Here is a 17660-nt window from a genome sequence, read left to right on the forward strand (position 1 = left end):
CTTAATCAATTTGATTTTGTCATTTCCTATAGGCCGGGGTCTCGTAATAAGAAGGCTGATGCACTATCCAGGATTCATTCAGATGAAGCAACTTCGTCTTCGTCTTCAAGGACCATGCTTTCTGAGAAAAACTTTGTAAGCGTCTTGCATAATCAGGATCTTCTAACTGAGATTAAGGAGGCTTATGCTGCGGATTCGCTTTTGAGTCAACCACCCACTCAGGTAAATCTGACTTTCAAGAATGGACTTTGGTTTCAAGGACAGCGTCTGTATATCCCAGAAACAGTAAAACTGAGTGTGTTGAAATTAATGCATGACTCTAAGTTTGCCGGTCATAGGGGAGTTCAGAAGACTCAGGAATTTCTGTCTCGTTTTTTCTGGTGGCCGACTTTTCGGAAAGATGTTCTTCGGCACGTGTCATCGTGTGAGGTATGTGCCAGGTCAAAAGTCCCTCGTTCTTCACCTACAGGACTGTTGCAACCTCTGCCTGTTCCATCTCGTCCCTGGGGGTCTATTTCAATGGATTTTATTGTGGAGTTGCCTTTGTCACAGGGAAAAACCACGATTCTTGTAGTAGTTGACCGGTTGACTAAAGCTGCTCATTTTATTCCCTGTGCTGGTGTCCCAACAGCTAAGCAAACAGCAGATCTTGTTGTGCAAAATGTTTTTAGTTTACACGGAGCTCCGGATGAAGTAATATCTGATCGTGAAGTTCAATTCACCTCTGGTTCTGGCAAAGCTTCTGTGCTGCTCTGGACATGAAAGTAAAATTATCATCTGCCTTTCATCCACAGTCTAACGGCCAAACAGAGCGAACCAATCAAACCTTGGAGCAGTATCTGCGTTGCTACGTGTGTCATCTACAAGACAATTGGGTGAGTCTACTTCTGTTGGCTGAGTTCACGTATAACAACTCTCAGAATGCTTCCACCAAATTATCTCCGTTCTTTGCTAACAAGGGATATCATCACAGTATTCTCCCTCGACTTCCCATAGACATGTCTGTGCCTGCGGTTGCTGACCGCATTGCATCTTTACAGCAAAATATGGACGTTCTAAAAAACACCTTAGTTTCAGCACAGGAAAGATTCAAGAAGGCAGCAGACAGATTCCGTAAGCCAGCACCAACATACAAGGTAGGAGACATGGTCTGGCTCTCAACAAAAAACTTAAAACTCAGAATTCCGACTTCCAAGCTGGGGCAAAAATATGTTGGCCCATATAAGATCAGCGGTATTGTGAATCCTGTAGCCTGTCGACTCAAGTTGCCTAACTCTTTAAAAATTCATCCTGTTTTCCATGTTTCCCTGCTTAAACCAGCAGTGCCTAATTCTTTTCCCGGACGCACCTCTGCTCCTCCTGATCCAGTCCTCATTGACGGGCAAGAGGAATTCGTCGTGGAGAAAATCTTGGATTCACGGATTCATAGGAGACATCTTCAGTATCTGGTGAAATGGCAGGGATACTCGGTTGAGGAAAATTCCTGGGAACCTCTGGAGAACATCCATGCTCCTTATCTGATCAGACTGTTTCACAGCAGATACCCCAATAAGTGAGATTTAAGATCGTCCAGAGGACGTCTTTTAAGAAGGGAGTAATGTAAGGATTTGGACTGTACATCTGTTCCTGTCTGCTGTTGCCCTCAGTTCGGTTACTTTTGCCCTTACCTAAGATGGAGTCACTGGCCTCACGGGGGCCATCTTGCTTCCTGTCAGACTTTCCCTGTTCCTGTCTGTGGTGTATATAAGGGAGCTCTGTATATTACTCATTGCTTGAGTATCTTGTTCCTGGACTTGTGATCAAGCTAGAAGAACTGCTATCTTGCTGGTTTCTTCGTTACCTTGGGATACCCCGTCTGTCTCCGGATCTACGTCTCTTCATCGTAAGACTTGTTTCCCTGGATCTGCTCTGCACTCGTCTCTGCTGCTGGACTATTCCCTGCTAGGAGGCCTGGCCTGGTCTCCAGGTCTCTGGACCTGACATACTTGGACTTCCACGGTCTGTACACGTGCTTACTGCTTATCCAGCTCTGTCTGCTACTAACCTGCTGTGTCATAGCTATTTACCTGCATACCATCATAAATATTCTTGAACTCTTAACCTGTTGTCTTTCGGCCTCTTTTCTGACCCATGATACTGATCTCCACTGCACTTATCACTAAGTTTATAACACTGTCCCTTTATGAGGTAATAACTCTGGAATACTTCCATGGATCCCGGTGATTCTGAAATAGTTTTCTCGGGACATATTGTACTTCTTGATAGTGGTAAAATTTCTGGAAAAAAATGGAAATTTGTCAAATTTCCCAATTTTCCAACTTTGAATTTTCATGCCCTTAAATCACACAGATATGTCACACAAAATACTTAGTAAGTAACATTTCCCAAGTCTACTTTACATCAGCACAAGTTTGGGATCCAAATTTTATTTTGTTAGGGAGTTATAAGGGTTAAAAGTTGACCAGCGATTTCTAATTTTTACCACACCATTTTTTTAGGGACCGCATCACATTTGAAGTCACTTTAAGGGGTCTATATGATAGAAAATACCCAAAACTGATACCATTCTAAAAACTGCACAACACAAGGTGCGCAGAACCACATTCAAGAAGTTTATTAACCCTTCTGGTGCTTCACAGGAATTTTTGGAATGTTTTTAAAAACAAATGAACATATGCCTTTTTTTTTCCACAAAAAAATTACTTCAGATCCAAATTTCTTTTTATTTTCCCAAGGGTAACAGGAGAAATTGGATCACAAAAGTTATTGTACAATTTGTCCTGAGTACGCTGATACCTCATATGTGGGGGGGAACCACTGTTTGGGCACATGGCAGAGCTCGGAAGGGAAGGAGCGCCGTTTGACTTTTCAATGCAAAATTGGCTGGCATTGAGATCGGGCACCATGTCGCGTTTGGAGAGCCCCTGATGTGCCTAAACAGTGGAAACCCCCCACAAGTGACCCTATTTTGGAAACTACACCCTCCAAGGAACATATCTAGATGTTTGGTGAGAACTTTGAGCCCCCAGGTGTTTCACTAAAGTTTATAACGCCCAGGTGTGAAAATAAAAAAAAAATCATTTTTTCCACAAACATGATATTTTAGTCCCCAATTTTTTATTTTCCCAAGGGTAACAGGACAAATTGGACCCCAAATGTTGTTGTCCAATTTGTCCTGAGTATGCAGATACCCAATATGTGGGAGAAAACTACTGTATGGGCACACGTCGGGGCTCGGAAGGGAAGTAGTGACATTTTGGAATGCAGAAGTCATGCCCTCAGCCACAGGTCCGGTTTCCGCGATGCAGGGAGACCGGAGCCTATCACACAGCTCCACTGGTACTGCTCACCCTGTCCGTGGCTCCAAACGATCGGCAGCTCCCTACTCTGCTAGGAACCTGCATTCCCTTGGCAAGTCTCCTGGAAATGCTCTTAGGAGGCGCGCCCCACTTCCTGCACATACTTAAAGCAGCAGGGCACCTGTTCTCTATTAGGGCTGTCTGTGCTGTGATGCTCTGTGTATAAAAGGCATCCTCCCATTAAGGGAAGTGCCTGGGTATAGTGTTCATTCTGTTGATCGTGGCCTCCTGCTCAGGCCACACTCTGCTGTGATCTGCAAACTGAAGTTTGTTACTTTCGTTATACTAATACCTCTGTCTCCTCAGAGGTGTTATACTAATACCTCTGTCTCCTCAGAATCCTCTGCTCTCAGTTCCTATTCTGGACCCTTCTGGCCTCTCCGGTTTCCACTCCAGGCTGACCAAGCCGCTCCTCACGGAACCATCCAGATATCGCTGCCGGCTGGATCAGCCTTTCTGGAATTACATAGTTTCCTGGATTCTCTCCACCGGCAGAGCCAGTATTCCACTGTCTTGTTAATACGGTCTGTACAGGTTGTCCCTCTGGTCCGGGAACCGCGGCATTTAGGCCAACTGGTGTTGCGACGGGTGAATCCCTGTATAGGGATACACCTTGCCCGATGCTCCACTACATGGTTCAGTGTCGTGGTCCAGAGAGTTCTTCCCTCAGGCACCTCTTCCTTTTTGTTAAGCTTCCTTTATATAAATACCTTTTGGTTTTTGGAAGCTCATTCTCCTGTCTCTTGTGAACCGGGTATACAGCTACCACTGCTCCATCAGTGGTCTAGTGAGTCCACTATACATCCCCACGCCCTGTGGGTGTAACAGCAGACTTTGATGGAATGGTCTGCGGGCGTCATGTCGGGTTTGGGGAGGCCCTGATGTGCCTAAACAGTGGAAACTCCTCAATTCTAACTCCAACACTAACCCCAACACACCACTAACCCTAATCCCAACCATAACCTTAACCACAAACCTAACCCTAACAATCCCAACCCTAATCCCAACTGTAATCCTAACTTTAGCCCCAACGTAACCCTAACACTAATGGGAAAATGGAAATAAATACTTTTTATTTTATTATTTTTCCATAACTAAGGAGGTGATAAAGGGGGGTTTGATTTACTATTTATAGCGGGTTTTTATGTTTGTCATCTGTCACACACTAAAAGACGCTTATAATTGCAAAATAGTTTTTGCATCACCACATTTTGAGAGCTATAATTTTTCCATATTTTGGCCCACAGTCATGTGACATCTTGTTTTTTGCGGGACGAGTTGACGTTTTTATTGGTACCATTTTCGGGCACATGGATGTTAGGGGTCGAGTTCCCGCCTCTGCACAGGGGGAATCTCAGGCCATCTCTGCTGCGGTCTCCCATTCTTCTCCTGTCGCAGTGGAGCCTGCTCAGTGGAGACGTCGGTCCCAGCGTCTCGCTCAGTCTGACTCTGTGCAAAGGGATACTGCTGCTTTTCCAGCTTCTGCCATTGAAGCCAGTGCTGGGCAGCGGCGAGCAGACGCTTTTGGGACTAAGTCCTGCTTTTCTCCTTCTGAGCATGCCCAGGGTAAGATCTCTCATTGGAGATCGAGGGTCACATGCTTGGATACTGCAGCAAAGCCCATTGGTTCTCCAGGAAGGTCCTGAAGGTGCTCAGGCTCTGTGGCAGCCTCTCATTGGTCCTTCTAGGAAGGTCTTGTACTTGCTGCAGCTATATAAGGTTCGCATGGCCATGCGCTAGTATCAATGCAAGTTATGAGTTTTGCACCAATGTGGTCACGCTTGTGTGGATTCAGGGACCCGGCTGAAATAAGCCACTTAGAATACCGGCACCTCCGGTGAGGAGATTGTGTGTATGGTTTCAGAGCCCCGGCTGAAATAAGCCACCTAGAATACCAGCTCCTCCGGTGAGGAGATTGTATGTTTGCCTCCTTGACTGCGTGACCACAAGCTGCTTTCTGCTCAGCAGTTACTGTGTATTCCTGTGGAGTTTAACAGGACACAGTCCTTTCTTTGTAGCGACTCTGTGAAGCAACAGAGTTCGCTTCTACCGCCATATAGTGCCGCCGTTTGCCAGCTGCAGGTTCTTTTCCTGCACGGTGGACCCCGGGCTGCGAACGCACCAAATAACATCTCTATATTTACTCGGTGCGTTCCGCCAGCCCTAACACATGACATTTTTTCATCGCTTTTTATTTCAATTTTTGTGAGGCAGAATTAACAAAAACCAGCAATTCATGAATTTCTTTGGGGGGGGCGTTTATACCATTCCGCGTCTGGTGAAATTGATAAAGCAGTTTTATTCTTCAGGTCAGTACAATGACAGCGATACCTCATTTATATCATTTTTTATGTTTTGGTGCCTTTATACAATAAACACTATTTTATATAAAAAATAATTATTTTTGCATCGCTTTATTCTGAGAGCTATAACTTTTTTATTTTTCCGGTGATGGAGCTGTATGGTGGCTTGTTTTTTGGGGGAGAAAATGCCATTTTCATCGGTACCACATTTATTTATATCCATCTTTTTGATAGCGTGTTATTTCACTTTTTGTTCGGCGGTATGATGATAAAGCATTGTTTTTTTGCCTTTTTTTATGGTGTTCACTAAAGGGGTTAACTAGTGGGGCAGTTTTATAGGTAGGGTCATTACGGACACGGATATACTAAATATGTGTACTTTTATTGTTTAGATTTTTTTTTAATTCAAAAATTTATTAATAAAAAAATATAGATTTTTTTATTATTTTTTAAAATGTTTACAATTATCACATTTATTTTTAAATACATTCTAACTTTTACACTTTGTCCCACTATGGAACACTCATGTTGTGCAGGCAGATTGCTTATATGGAATGCACATCTGCATGCCTTATAAGCTGTTAACGCTGCACTCTGTGCACACTGACCTCAGAGAATTCCTGACATGCACTGCGCATGACAGGAAGTCTCTCAGCTCTGGTAACCCGGATGTCATCATGAGGACATCGAGTTACTATGGGATCGATTGGGACCCCGCGTCATGCCGCGGGGTCTCCAATCCAAAGGCGAGGGGCTATCAGCCCCTCTGCCGGCTCCGGAACGCTGCAATCATGTTTGATCGCAGGGTTCTGAGGGTTAAAGTGCCGGGAGCGGTCCATGACTGCTCCTGGTACATAGTGCCGAGTGTCAGCTGTGAGAATCACCCGGTTGATCGCATGTGAGGTACTATTCCGTCCATGGGAATAAAGTCCCAGATCACATGGACGGAATAGTACGTCCATTGCCAGAAAGGGGTTAAAAACAACAGTATCACTGTTTTTATTGTCTCTTGTGCATGCTGATAAAGTTTAGTGTTCCCCAAAAAAGAACGATGGAACTTCATTAGGTTTTTGCACCAAAAACGCAGCAAAACCTGATACCTGCATTTTTTCACTAACTCATTGCTTTCTATGGGTGAAAAAATGCTGCAGTTTGGAAAAACGCAGTAGTTTTACATTTCAGTCTTGAAAAAAAACAATGTGTACATGAGATTTCTGAAATCTTAGATTTTGCTGGTACTGTAAAATGCAGCTTAAAATTTGCACAAAAAAGCAGCAAAAAACGCAACGTGTGAACAAAGCCTAATAGTAAAAGAAAAAAAAGTAAAATGCTGAAAAAATGGACAAATTTGGTATTGCTACTCTTACTGATCTAGTGAATCATGTTGTCAGGTCATTTTTAATATACAATGAACACCGTAAACATAAAACTCAAGAAACACTGGTAAAATTAGTTCATAGAGAGGATGAAGTATATCATCCTCTGTACAGTTCTGGTCTCCGGTGTATAAGAAAGACATAGCTGAACTGGAGCGGGTGCAGAGAAGAGCGACCAAGGTTATTAGAGGACTGGGGGGTCTGCCATACCAAGATAGGTTATTACACTTGGGGCTATTTAGTTTGGAAAAACGAAGGCTAAGGGGTGATCTTATTTTAATGTATAAATATATGAGGGGACAGTACAAAGACCTTTCTGATGATCTTTTTAATCATAGACCTGAGACAGGGACAAGGGGGCATCCTCTACGTCTGGAGGAAAGAAGGTTTAAGCATAATAACAGACGCGGATTCTTTACTGTAAGAGCAGTGAGACTATGGAACTCTCTGCCGTATGATGTTGTAATGAGTGATTCATTAATTAAATTTAAGAGGGGACTGGATGCCTTTCTGGAAAAGTATAATGTTACAGGTTATATATACTAGATTCCTTGAGAGGGCGTTGATCCAGGGAACTAGTCTGATTGCCGTATGTGGAGTCGGGAAGGAATTTTTTTCCCCAATGTGGAGCATAGAGTTTGCCACATGGTTTTTTTTTGCTTTCCTCTGGATCAACATGTTAGGGTATGTTAGGTTAGGCTATGGGTTGAACTAGTATGTCACAGTTTATTAGGATATATTATGAGAGGTATTTAGTATATAAGTAATCACCGCCGAACTCTAATGAATACATTTCTAAAACTTTAATCTTTATTATATAATAGTAAAAAAATATGTAAATACACTGAGTGAATATAACCCAACACCAATACATAAAGCATAAAAATCTATAGAGGCACCCAGGGAAGGTGCCTGACCCTATATACAGCCTATCTTTACCCTGCCTGACAGCGGAGGTTGGCACCCTATATCCTGCGCACTGGCGGCTCTCCCTATCTGCCCTGAATGTCTCTATCAGTGGCCGGGGAGTGAAGAAGATACAATATAAGGGTGAAAAGATAGATAATAAAGAATTAAGATATTTTTACAATCTATATTTGATCTGAGTATAGAGGATTCTAGTGGCTAATTGCTACATAGATGCCTAAATCTGTAACTAGATCTAAAGGAATATATCCTAAAATCTGGATGTAAAAGATTCTAGTGGCTAATTTCTATAAATGGATGGATAAGATATGTTCTATGATAGATGTAACACCAACTCTCTATTATAAAGGCGTATCTCCAAAATTAAGAGATCACACTGTGTTATCCAGGAACTACCTGAGCACTATCAACACAAAGAATGCTCCAAAACCGCAACCCTTATAGTAAGGGTAGTTGCCATTCAAAAAAGAATTAATATATTCCCCAATTTAAAAAAAAATGACATATATCATATATTCCAATGTCCACATACTATTGATAATGGCAAATGATATATCATGTCATATACTCCAATGTTCACACACTCAACGCGTTTCCCCTCCACTGAGGTTCATCAGGAGTAGATTAACGGATCATAACCAGGAGTACTTAGCTGATGTTTCCCTTAATGGATATGGCACAGGCATGATGGCCAGAGCTCCTGAGACAGTCCTCATTCAAATATGATGCATGGTGTTTTTCAACCACACCCTCCTATTTATATACACAATTTAATTAGGCAAGTACCTCCACGTGATCTCCGGTACATGGAGATTCCATTCATAACTCTCACCCGGAACATGGCTGGGCGCCATATTGACGCCAAGGGATTCATCTTCGCATGGCCGGATATGCCATGCGGTTCATTACATACCAAGATTATATAACTGCGCATGTACGGAAATATCAAATACATCGACGCATTAAGACCTATACCTTGCATTCCGGGACCTGGTATCGATGTTATACAACGGCGCATGACCGGAAATGTCGTGTGCAGCGGCAATGCGCATGAACTAATAAGCCTCATATCTCTCTGCATATTTAAGCAATTGCGCATGTCTAGGCACGCAATATCGTTGGTCATATCCCAACAATATACAGTCAGGTATATGGTTAGTGACATATAGAAAAACCCTACAGCGCTATCTGACATACGGCGCATATATTGTAAGATATTAAACAGACGATACTGCAGTATCGATATTTTTGCATTGTAATAGAGGCTATTATATGGCCATTGTGGTGTGCATAAAATAGCAAAATATCATAAATAAAAATTAATATGAGATGTTATAGAGAGGTAGGTTGTTTAAAAATTAGATATTATTATGTCCCCTAGATACGAGGGCATATAATGTTATTGATGCATAACCCTATATAGGAATAAAGTGCATATGTCACATGGACCTATTCTGGCCGATATATGTGACCAGATTTCCATTATTGCGGACCAAAGAGGGAATCATGGTGAAAAGTATAATGTTACAGGGTATATACACTAGATTCCTTGATAGGGCATTGATCCAGGGAACTAGTCTGATTGCCGTATGTGGAGTCGGGAAGGAATTTTTTTCCCCCAATGTGGAGCTTACTGTTTTCCGCATGGTTTTTTTTTTGCCTTCCTCTGGATCAACATGTTAGGGCATGTTAGGTTGGGCTATGGGTTGAACTAGGTGGACTTAAAGTCTTCCTTCAACCTTAATAACTATGTTACTATGCGCTACTATCATAACATACCTTTATTTTTTTCTTTCAGAATAACGTAGAAACAAGCTGCCATATCAGAAATTATAGTGAGAAAGAACAATGGATTATTCTTTATACTCTGATCAAATGGAAGTTGTCGAACACAAACATGAAACCTACAACACGAAACACAATATTCGGGATGTTAAGAAATGAATGAAATTATAGCTTTATTAACATGAAAGCATGATTACAAACAAAAGCAGGAAATGTCTTCCTAAAATTATCCAAAGAATACATAGTAGGTGATTTTTCTTACTGTCTTCAATTTATCTTAAAGGGAACTTGACACATCAAAAAACACTATTAACCTGCAGATATGGGGATAATAATCTGCAGGTTAATAGAGTTGTGCCCGGCGCCTGCACTTAGACCCATACTTCCATAAGGAAATTAAGTTATTCCTCCCAGCAGCCTTCGGGTTTCAGTCACTACTCTGAAAATAGAGAGCGGCGGCTGTAACTGCTCCCCTGACTGACAGCCAGCACTAACGCTGTGAGGGGGGCACGGTAACAGCCGCCGCTCTCTATATACAGCCGCCGCTCTCTATCGCAGGTCCTGTTCCGGCGCCTCCCATCTTCTTGAGATGCCGCACTCCTGCTTGCTTCATGGCTCCCCGGCATCGTGCTCCTGCACAGGCATACTTATCTGCCTGTTGAGGGCAGAGCCAATTCCTGCAGTGTGCAGGCGATGGGGATCTCTGACCTTTCCCGGCACCTGCACTCTGCGCAGTAGCAAAAACAATTTGAAAATGGTGCTGCCTGCGCAGTAGTAGCTCTCGGTGTCTAGCTGTGATTCGATAGCTGCTACTGGGCATGTGTCGGGGGCACCATCTTACTGGAGAGGAAAAAAAAATTCATGGCGCGCCCTCGCAGTAGCAGCCCTTGGTGTCCATAGCTGATACGAGAGCTGCTACTGCGCAGGCAGCGCTATCTTGGAGGAAGATTTTTTTTCTCTCCAGTAAGATGGCATTGCCGGCGCAGCAATAGCAGCTCTCTGTGTCTAGCTGTGACGGCTACTACTGAGCAGGCGCGGGCGGCACCATCTTGGAGGATTTATTTTTCTTCTCCAGTAAGATGGTGCCAGCTGCGCATGCGCAATAGCAGCTGTCGGATCACAGCTAGACACAGAGTTACTACTGCGCAGGCGGCTCCATTTCCAAAATGTTTTTTTCCCCCTACCTGGATAACATCAAGAAAATGTATTATTGCCACACTAACCATGCAATTATGCTGCATTTTTTGTCTCTCTCTTCAGTATGTTAGGTATTCATTACGCAAACTATGGGGCGGGTCACTGAGGGCTCAGTAACCTGTCAGCAGTCTGCATTATGAATATCTAATCAGAGCACCACATGCACCAACGCCGCCTTAGGGCACGAGAATCTCTAACTACAAACTGAAAATAAAGATTAAAGAACAACCATAAGATGGATTTCATCAACCAAAGTATCATTTTAATCAGTATAACAGCGCCGACCTGACACTGTGTGTAGGTTACTGAGCACAATCCTGCTGACAGGTTCCCTTTCAATGTATTGGTGCAGAAGCAAATGTATATTACCAGAATCCATTTAAAAAGAATAGAAAAGGAAACATTATCCTACATCTACAATGTTCAATGTTATCGATCATTCAGGAAATGCCTAAAAAAACATTATGAAACTCAGAGGTTTGTGGAGCGGGTGGGTGTGTGGTAGAATGTAAGGTCTCAGAACACATTGCTGTGTGACATTCTCAATCCAACTATTGAGCCATATTAAATGCATTTTATCCACTTCCTAACATGCAATGTACACACTAGTATAAGGAGCCAGCACCTGCCTTCAGCAATAGGAATCAGAACCAACTCTGATTGTTGCTGTGTACGCATAAATCTTCACACGTTGTGTTTTTTTCTGCAGGCAAAACCTGCTCTATTGGCAGTAAAAAAGCTGCTTACAAAAAGCAGGTTTTGCTGCGTATTTTCTGCTGCTTTTTTTGTTGTCTCTTGTGCATGCTGATAAACTTTAGTGCCCCCAAAAAAGCATGATGCAACTTCCTTAAGATTTTTGTACCAAAAGTGCAGGAAAGAGGGATTTTTTGTACTCACCTTAAAATCTTTCTTGGAGCCTTGATTGGGGGACACAGGTAACGTTGGGTGTATGCTGCTGTCGCTAGGAGGCCAACACTAGGCAAAAAAGGAAAATACTGTAGCTCTTCCTCAGCAGTATACACCCACTGACAGGCACAAAGTACCTCAGTTAGTATTAAAGCAGTAGGAGAAGCAAACAAAACTCAAAATATGTACCAACCCAACAACAAAGGCACATAGGTCCAAAAGTGGTACAGTTAGGGAGGGTGCTGTGTCCCCCAATGAAGGCTCCAAGAAAGATTTTACGGTGAGTACCAAAAATCCCTCTTTGTTTATCGCTTCATTGGGGGACACAGGTAATGTTGGGATGTCCCAAAGCAGTCCCTAGGGTGGGAAACAGAAAGGATGCAAGGAAAACAGACTCAGGTCAGCCGGTGAGTAACCGCCGCCTGCAGCACCTTCCTTCCCAGGCCTGCATCAGACGAGGCATGGGTATGAACCCTGTAAAATCTTGCAAAGGTGTGCAAGGATGACCAGGCTGCGGCCTTACAAATCTGTAAAGCCGAGGCCTGGTGACCAACAGCCCAGGAAGCCCCCACGGCGCGAGTGGAGTGAGCCTTCACCCCCAGAGGAGGCTGTCCTGAACGCGGTATGCCTCCAATATTGCCGAACAAACCCAATGGGCAATAGTGGACTTAGAAGCTGAAAGCCCCTTACGTTGACCTTCAGAGAGGATAAACAGGGCACCAGATTGACGAAAGGAAGCAGTCCTTGAAAGGTAAACTCGGATAGCTCTGACCAGATCCAGCTTGTGGGGGGACTTCTCCAAAGGATGAACTGGAGAGGGACATAGAGAAGGAAGGACAATATCTTCATTGATGTCAAATGAAGAGACCACCTTAGTTAGGAAGGAAGGAACAAGCCTGAGAACTACCTTGTCCTGATGTAGAATCAGGAACGGGGAATGGCAGAATAATACCGCTAACTCAGAAAGTCTCCTGATGGACGTAATGGCAACTAAGAACTAAGATCCTATGGGTCTATAGGAGGACAATAAGGAGGTGCCAGGTGGGCAACTCCTTTAAGTAAGGTCTTTACATGGAAAAGGGAAGCCAGATTTTGTGGGAAAAGAATTGACAGAGCAGAAACCTGCACCTAAGAGTACTGGGCGATAGACCTGAGTCAATACCCGCTTGTAGAAAATCAAAGATTGAAGGAAGAGAAAAGGATATAGGGGACCTAACTGTTGTCCTCATTCCACTGGAAGAAGGCCTTCCAATATCTATGGAAGACACGCAAAGATGCTGGTTTTCTCACTCTAATCATGGTCTGAATGACCTGGTGGGAAAATACAGCCTCACTCAGGACTGCGGCCTCAACGGCCATGTCGTTAAACTCAGAAGAGACTGTGAACTCTGGTGGAACAGGGTGGCCTTGTGAGAGAAGATCTGGATGGTCTGGAAGCCTCCAGGGGGTGTCTACGAGCATGTTCACCAGCTCGGCGCACCAGGCCCACAAGAATCCTGAAAAGGAAAAAATGCGGATCTGGGATCAGATCCAGGTCCACTTCCTACAGACAACTAAGTTTAAACTCATGTACTTTGTGCCCGTCAGTGGGTGTATACTGCTGAGCTCATCAAGAGAATGCCAAGAGTGTGAAAAGCAGTCATGAAAGCAAAAGGTGGCTACTTTGAAGAACCTAGAATATAACACATAATTTCAGTTGTTTCACACTTTATTGTTAAGTATATAATTCCACATGTGTCAATTCATAGTTTTGATGCCTTTAGTGTGAATGTACAATTTTCATAGCCATGAAAATACAGACAAATCTTTAAATGGGAAGGTGTGTCCAAACTTTTGGTCGGTACTTACTATATATATATATATATATATATATATATATATATATATATATATATATACATATACACTCACCGGCCACTTTATTAGGTACACCTGTCCAACTTCTTGTTAACACTTAATTTCTAATCAGCCAATCACATGGCGGCAACTCAGTGCATTTAGGCATGTAGACATGGTCAAGACAATCTCCTGCAGTTCAAACCGAGCATCAGTATGGGGAAGAAAGGTGATTTGAGTGCCTTTGAACGTGGCATGGTTGTTGGTGCCAGAAGGGCTGGTCTGAGTATTTCAGAAACTGCTGATCTACTGGGATTTTCACGCACAACCATCTCTAGGGTTTACAGAGAATGGTCCGAAAAAGAAAAAAAATCCAGTGAGCGGCAGTTCTGTGGGCGGAAATGCCTTGTTGATGCCAGAGGTCAGAGGAGAATGGGCAGACTGGTTCGAGCTGATAGAAAGGCAACAGTGACTCAAATCGCCACCCGTTACAACCAAGGTAGGCCTAAGAGCATCTCTGAACGCACAGTGCGTCGAACTTTGAGGCAGATGGGCTACAGCAGCAGAAGACCACACCGGGTACCACTCCTTTCAGCTAAGAACAGGAAACTGAGGCTACAATTTGTACAAGCTCATCGAAATTGGACAGTAGAAGATTGGAAAAACGTTGCTTGGTCTGATGAGTCTTGATTTCTGCTGCGACATTTGGATGGTAGGGTCAGAATTTGGCGTATACAACATGAAAGCATGGATCCATCCTGCCTTGTATGGAGCATCTTTGGGATGTGCAGCCGACAAATCTGCGGCAACTGTGTGATGCCATCATGTCAATATGGACCAAAATCTCTGAGGAATGCTTCCAGCACCTTGTTGAATCTATGCCACGAAGAATTGAGGCAGTTCTGAAGGCAAAAGGGGGTCCAACCCGTTACTAGCATGGTGTACCTAATAAAGTGGCCGGTGAGTGTATATATATTGTGATGCAGTGACCCCTGTAACAGGTAGGGGACGCTGCATGGTCTCTCCAGTATGCACACAGAGGTGTATTGAGGCCATGAGTGTGCATGGCAGTTGCATGCATGGCTGTGGTAATAAGATAAAGTCTGGCATTGTGATGAATGGACGATATGTGTGTCGCAGAGGAGAAGACTCTGCGCTGCCAGCCTGAAGTAATGTGGTGTTCTGGGACCTATAGTCCCACAAGTATGTTGCATGTTGTGTAATAGTCATGGGAGGTTGGCAGGGCTAGTTATGTGAGATGGGCGGGACAAACTAGCCACACACACCCACTCTCCCACCCAGGGGAGTGGTTAAGGATATATAATGTGACCAGGGTGTGGGTCACATGTCCCTGTGTATGTTCCTGTGAGGTTCCTGTGTTGGACGACCTGGGAGTAGGCTTCCTTAAAAGCACATGCTAGTGTTGGGAGGTCCTGGGAGTAGGACCGGATCCCTAGGGGAAGCTACCGTCCTTCGGTGGGTCTGAACTGACTAAGATATGCCGCAAAGGCAAGTTGGTGATTCCCGTGAGGCAGCTTTCCCGGAAGAGAGGACTGACAAGGAGTCAGCAGGTGGAGCAGGAGCTCCCGTAAGGTACCTCCACAGACTGTTGGTGCTGGTGATATGAACTGTGTGGTAACCCACGGCAACTGGTCAAGGGAGGATCAGCGTGTTTAGTTGCTGCAACCGTAATGTCATATGTTGGTGCCTGTTGTGCTCCATGGACATTAATCAACTGTATGGCGTGCGGTCACCCACGATAACTGGACACAGAGGTTCAGTGTGTTTAGTGACCGCGTTTCAAAGCTGTATACTGTTAATGTGAAGATTGATGCAAAGACTGTTTGCTTATTGTTCATATTTCTGTGGTTTATGGTGCCATAATAAACCATGTGGACTGTTTAAGTGGAAAAAAACAGTGCCCGTGTGCTTGAATCCCGTGCTAAGCGAGTGTCCCCCAATACACTCTGTAAGAGCAATCTTACAATATATATATATATATATATATATATATATATATATATATATATATACACACACACACACTGCTCAAAAAAATAAACGGAACACTTAAACAACAGAATATAACTCCAAGTAAATCAAACTGTCCACCTGTCCACTTAGGAAGCAACACTGTTTGACAATCAATTTCACATGCTGTTGTGCAAATGGAATAGACAACAGATGGAAATTATTGCCAATTATCAAGGCACACTCAATAAAAAAGTGGTTCTGCAGGTGGGGACCACACACAACATCTCAGTACCAATGCTTTCTGACTGATGTTTTGGTCACTTTTGAATGTTGGTTGTGCTTTCACACTCGTGGTAGCATGAGACGGACTCTACAACCCACAAAAGTAGTAGTGCAGCTCATCCAGGATGGCACATCAATGCGAGCTGTGGCAAGAAGGTTTGCTGTGTCTGTCAGCGTAGTGTCCAGAGGCTGGAGGTGCTACCAGGAGACAGGCCAGTACACCAGGAGACGTGGAGGGGGCCGTAGAAGGGCAACAACCCAGCAGCAGGACCACTACCTCAGCCTTTGTGCAAGGAGGAACAGGAGGAGCACTGCCAGAGCCCTGCAATATGACCTCCAGCAGGCCACAAATGTGCATGTGTCTGCACAAACGGTTAAAAACCGACTCCATGAGGATGGTCTGAGTGCCCGACATCCACAGATGGCAGTTGTGCTCACAGCCCAACACCGTGCAGAACACTTGGCATTTGCCACAGAACACCAGGATTGGCAAATACGCCATTGGCGCCCTGTGCTCTTCACACATGAAAGCAGATTCATACTGAGCACATGTGACAGATGTGACAGAGTCTGTGTCAGGACTCTGAACATTTTTATTACCTTTTGTGCATTACTGCCCTTTTCCAAGATGGCATCTTTGGTCTTATGTGCACTGTGTCTTCCTGCTATAAAACTCCACCCCAGCCTTCAGTCGGTGCTAGAGTATTCTGCCTTGCATCCAGCTCCTTATCCATGGTGACTCCCTGGCTATATACCTGCTCCTGTGAACCTGTGTGGTTATCCTGCTACTCTGCTCTGAGTTCCTGCTGCATACACCAGTTTCCAGTAATCCTCCTTCATCTGCTGCTTGTGTTTTCTCCATCTGCATTTGCTGGACATGTAAGCTGTTGCTGCTCTGCAAAAACCTGAGACTATTACCCAGGCCTCCCTGGTTGTGCTAAGATATTATTTGAACTGCCTTATAAGCATAGCTATCTGTGTTTGGACTAAAACAAGGACTTATTTGTGTCAAATATCCTCAAGAATAATTGTGCTTCATAGACTTTCTGCGTGATTACATTTTCCTCAGAAGTCTCCTATAGACTGTTAAACTGCGTTTAATATTTACACCAAGTGTTGTGGACTTGAGTTTCTCTCTGCACCTGTTTGAATCACCGTGTGATAATATAGACTTTACCACTTAGAAAACTGTGTCCTGTAGTTGTCTTTTTCCATGCAAATAGTCTCCTGAGTTATCCCCTATAATTATTACAGTCTGGAGATGCCGTGGAGAGCGATCTGCTGCCTGCAACATCCTTCAGCATGACCGGTTTGGCAGTGGATCAGTAGTGGTGTGGGGTGGCATTTCTTTGGAGGGCCGCACAGCCCTCCCTGTGCTCAACAGAGGTAGCCTGACTGCTATTAGGTACCAAGATGAAATCCTCAGACCCTTGTGAGACCATATGCTGGTGCAGTTGGCCCTGGGTTCCTCCTAATGCAGGACAATGCCAGACCTCATGTGGCTGGAATGTGTCAGCAGTTCCTGCAAGATGAAGGCATTGAAGCTATGGACTGACCCGCCCATTCCCCAGACCTGAATCTGACTGAACAAATCTGGGACATCATGTCTCGCACCATCCACCAACGTCACGTTGCACCACAGACTGTCCAGGAGTTAGCGGATGCTTTAGTTCAGGTCTGGGAGGAGATCCCTCAGGAGACCATCCGCCGCCTCA

The 17660-nt window shown here is 44.1% G+C and overlaps 1 protein-coding gene across 4 annotated transcripts in view; it reads right to left on the reverse strand.

The window, feature by feature from the left end:
• The window catches only part of TERT (telomerase reverse transcriptase), a 243696-nt gene that overhangs the window by 71363 nt on the left and 154673 nt on the right, over positions 1–17660 (reverse strand). For 2 of the 4 annotated variants that reach the window (XM_077269381.1, XM_077269380.1), the window contains exon 14: positions 9745–9869. The exons of 1 other annotated variant lie outside the window; for it this stretch is intronic. In XM_077269381.1, the coding sequence (XP_077125496.1) occupies positions 9745–9869 (125 nt within the window). Of the gene's footprint in view, positions 1–9744; positions 9870–11844; positions 11923–17660 lie in introns of all 4 variants that reach the window. One more of the 4 variants, XM_077269379.1, reaches the window with a different exon arrangement.

The sequence above is a fragment of the Ranitomeya variabilis genome, chromosome 6 (assembly GCF_051348905.1).
Source record: "Ranitomeya variabilis isolate aRanVar5 chromosome 6, aRanVar5.hap1, whole genome shotgun sequence".
In the NCBI taxonomy this organism is placed as follows: Eukaryota; Metazoa; Chordata; class Amphibia; order Anura; family Dendrobatidae; genus Ranitomeya; species Ranitomeya variabilis.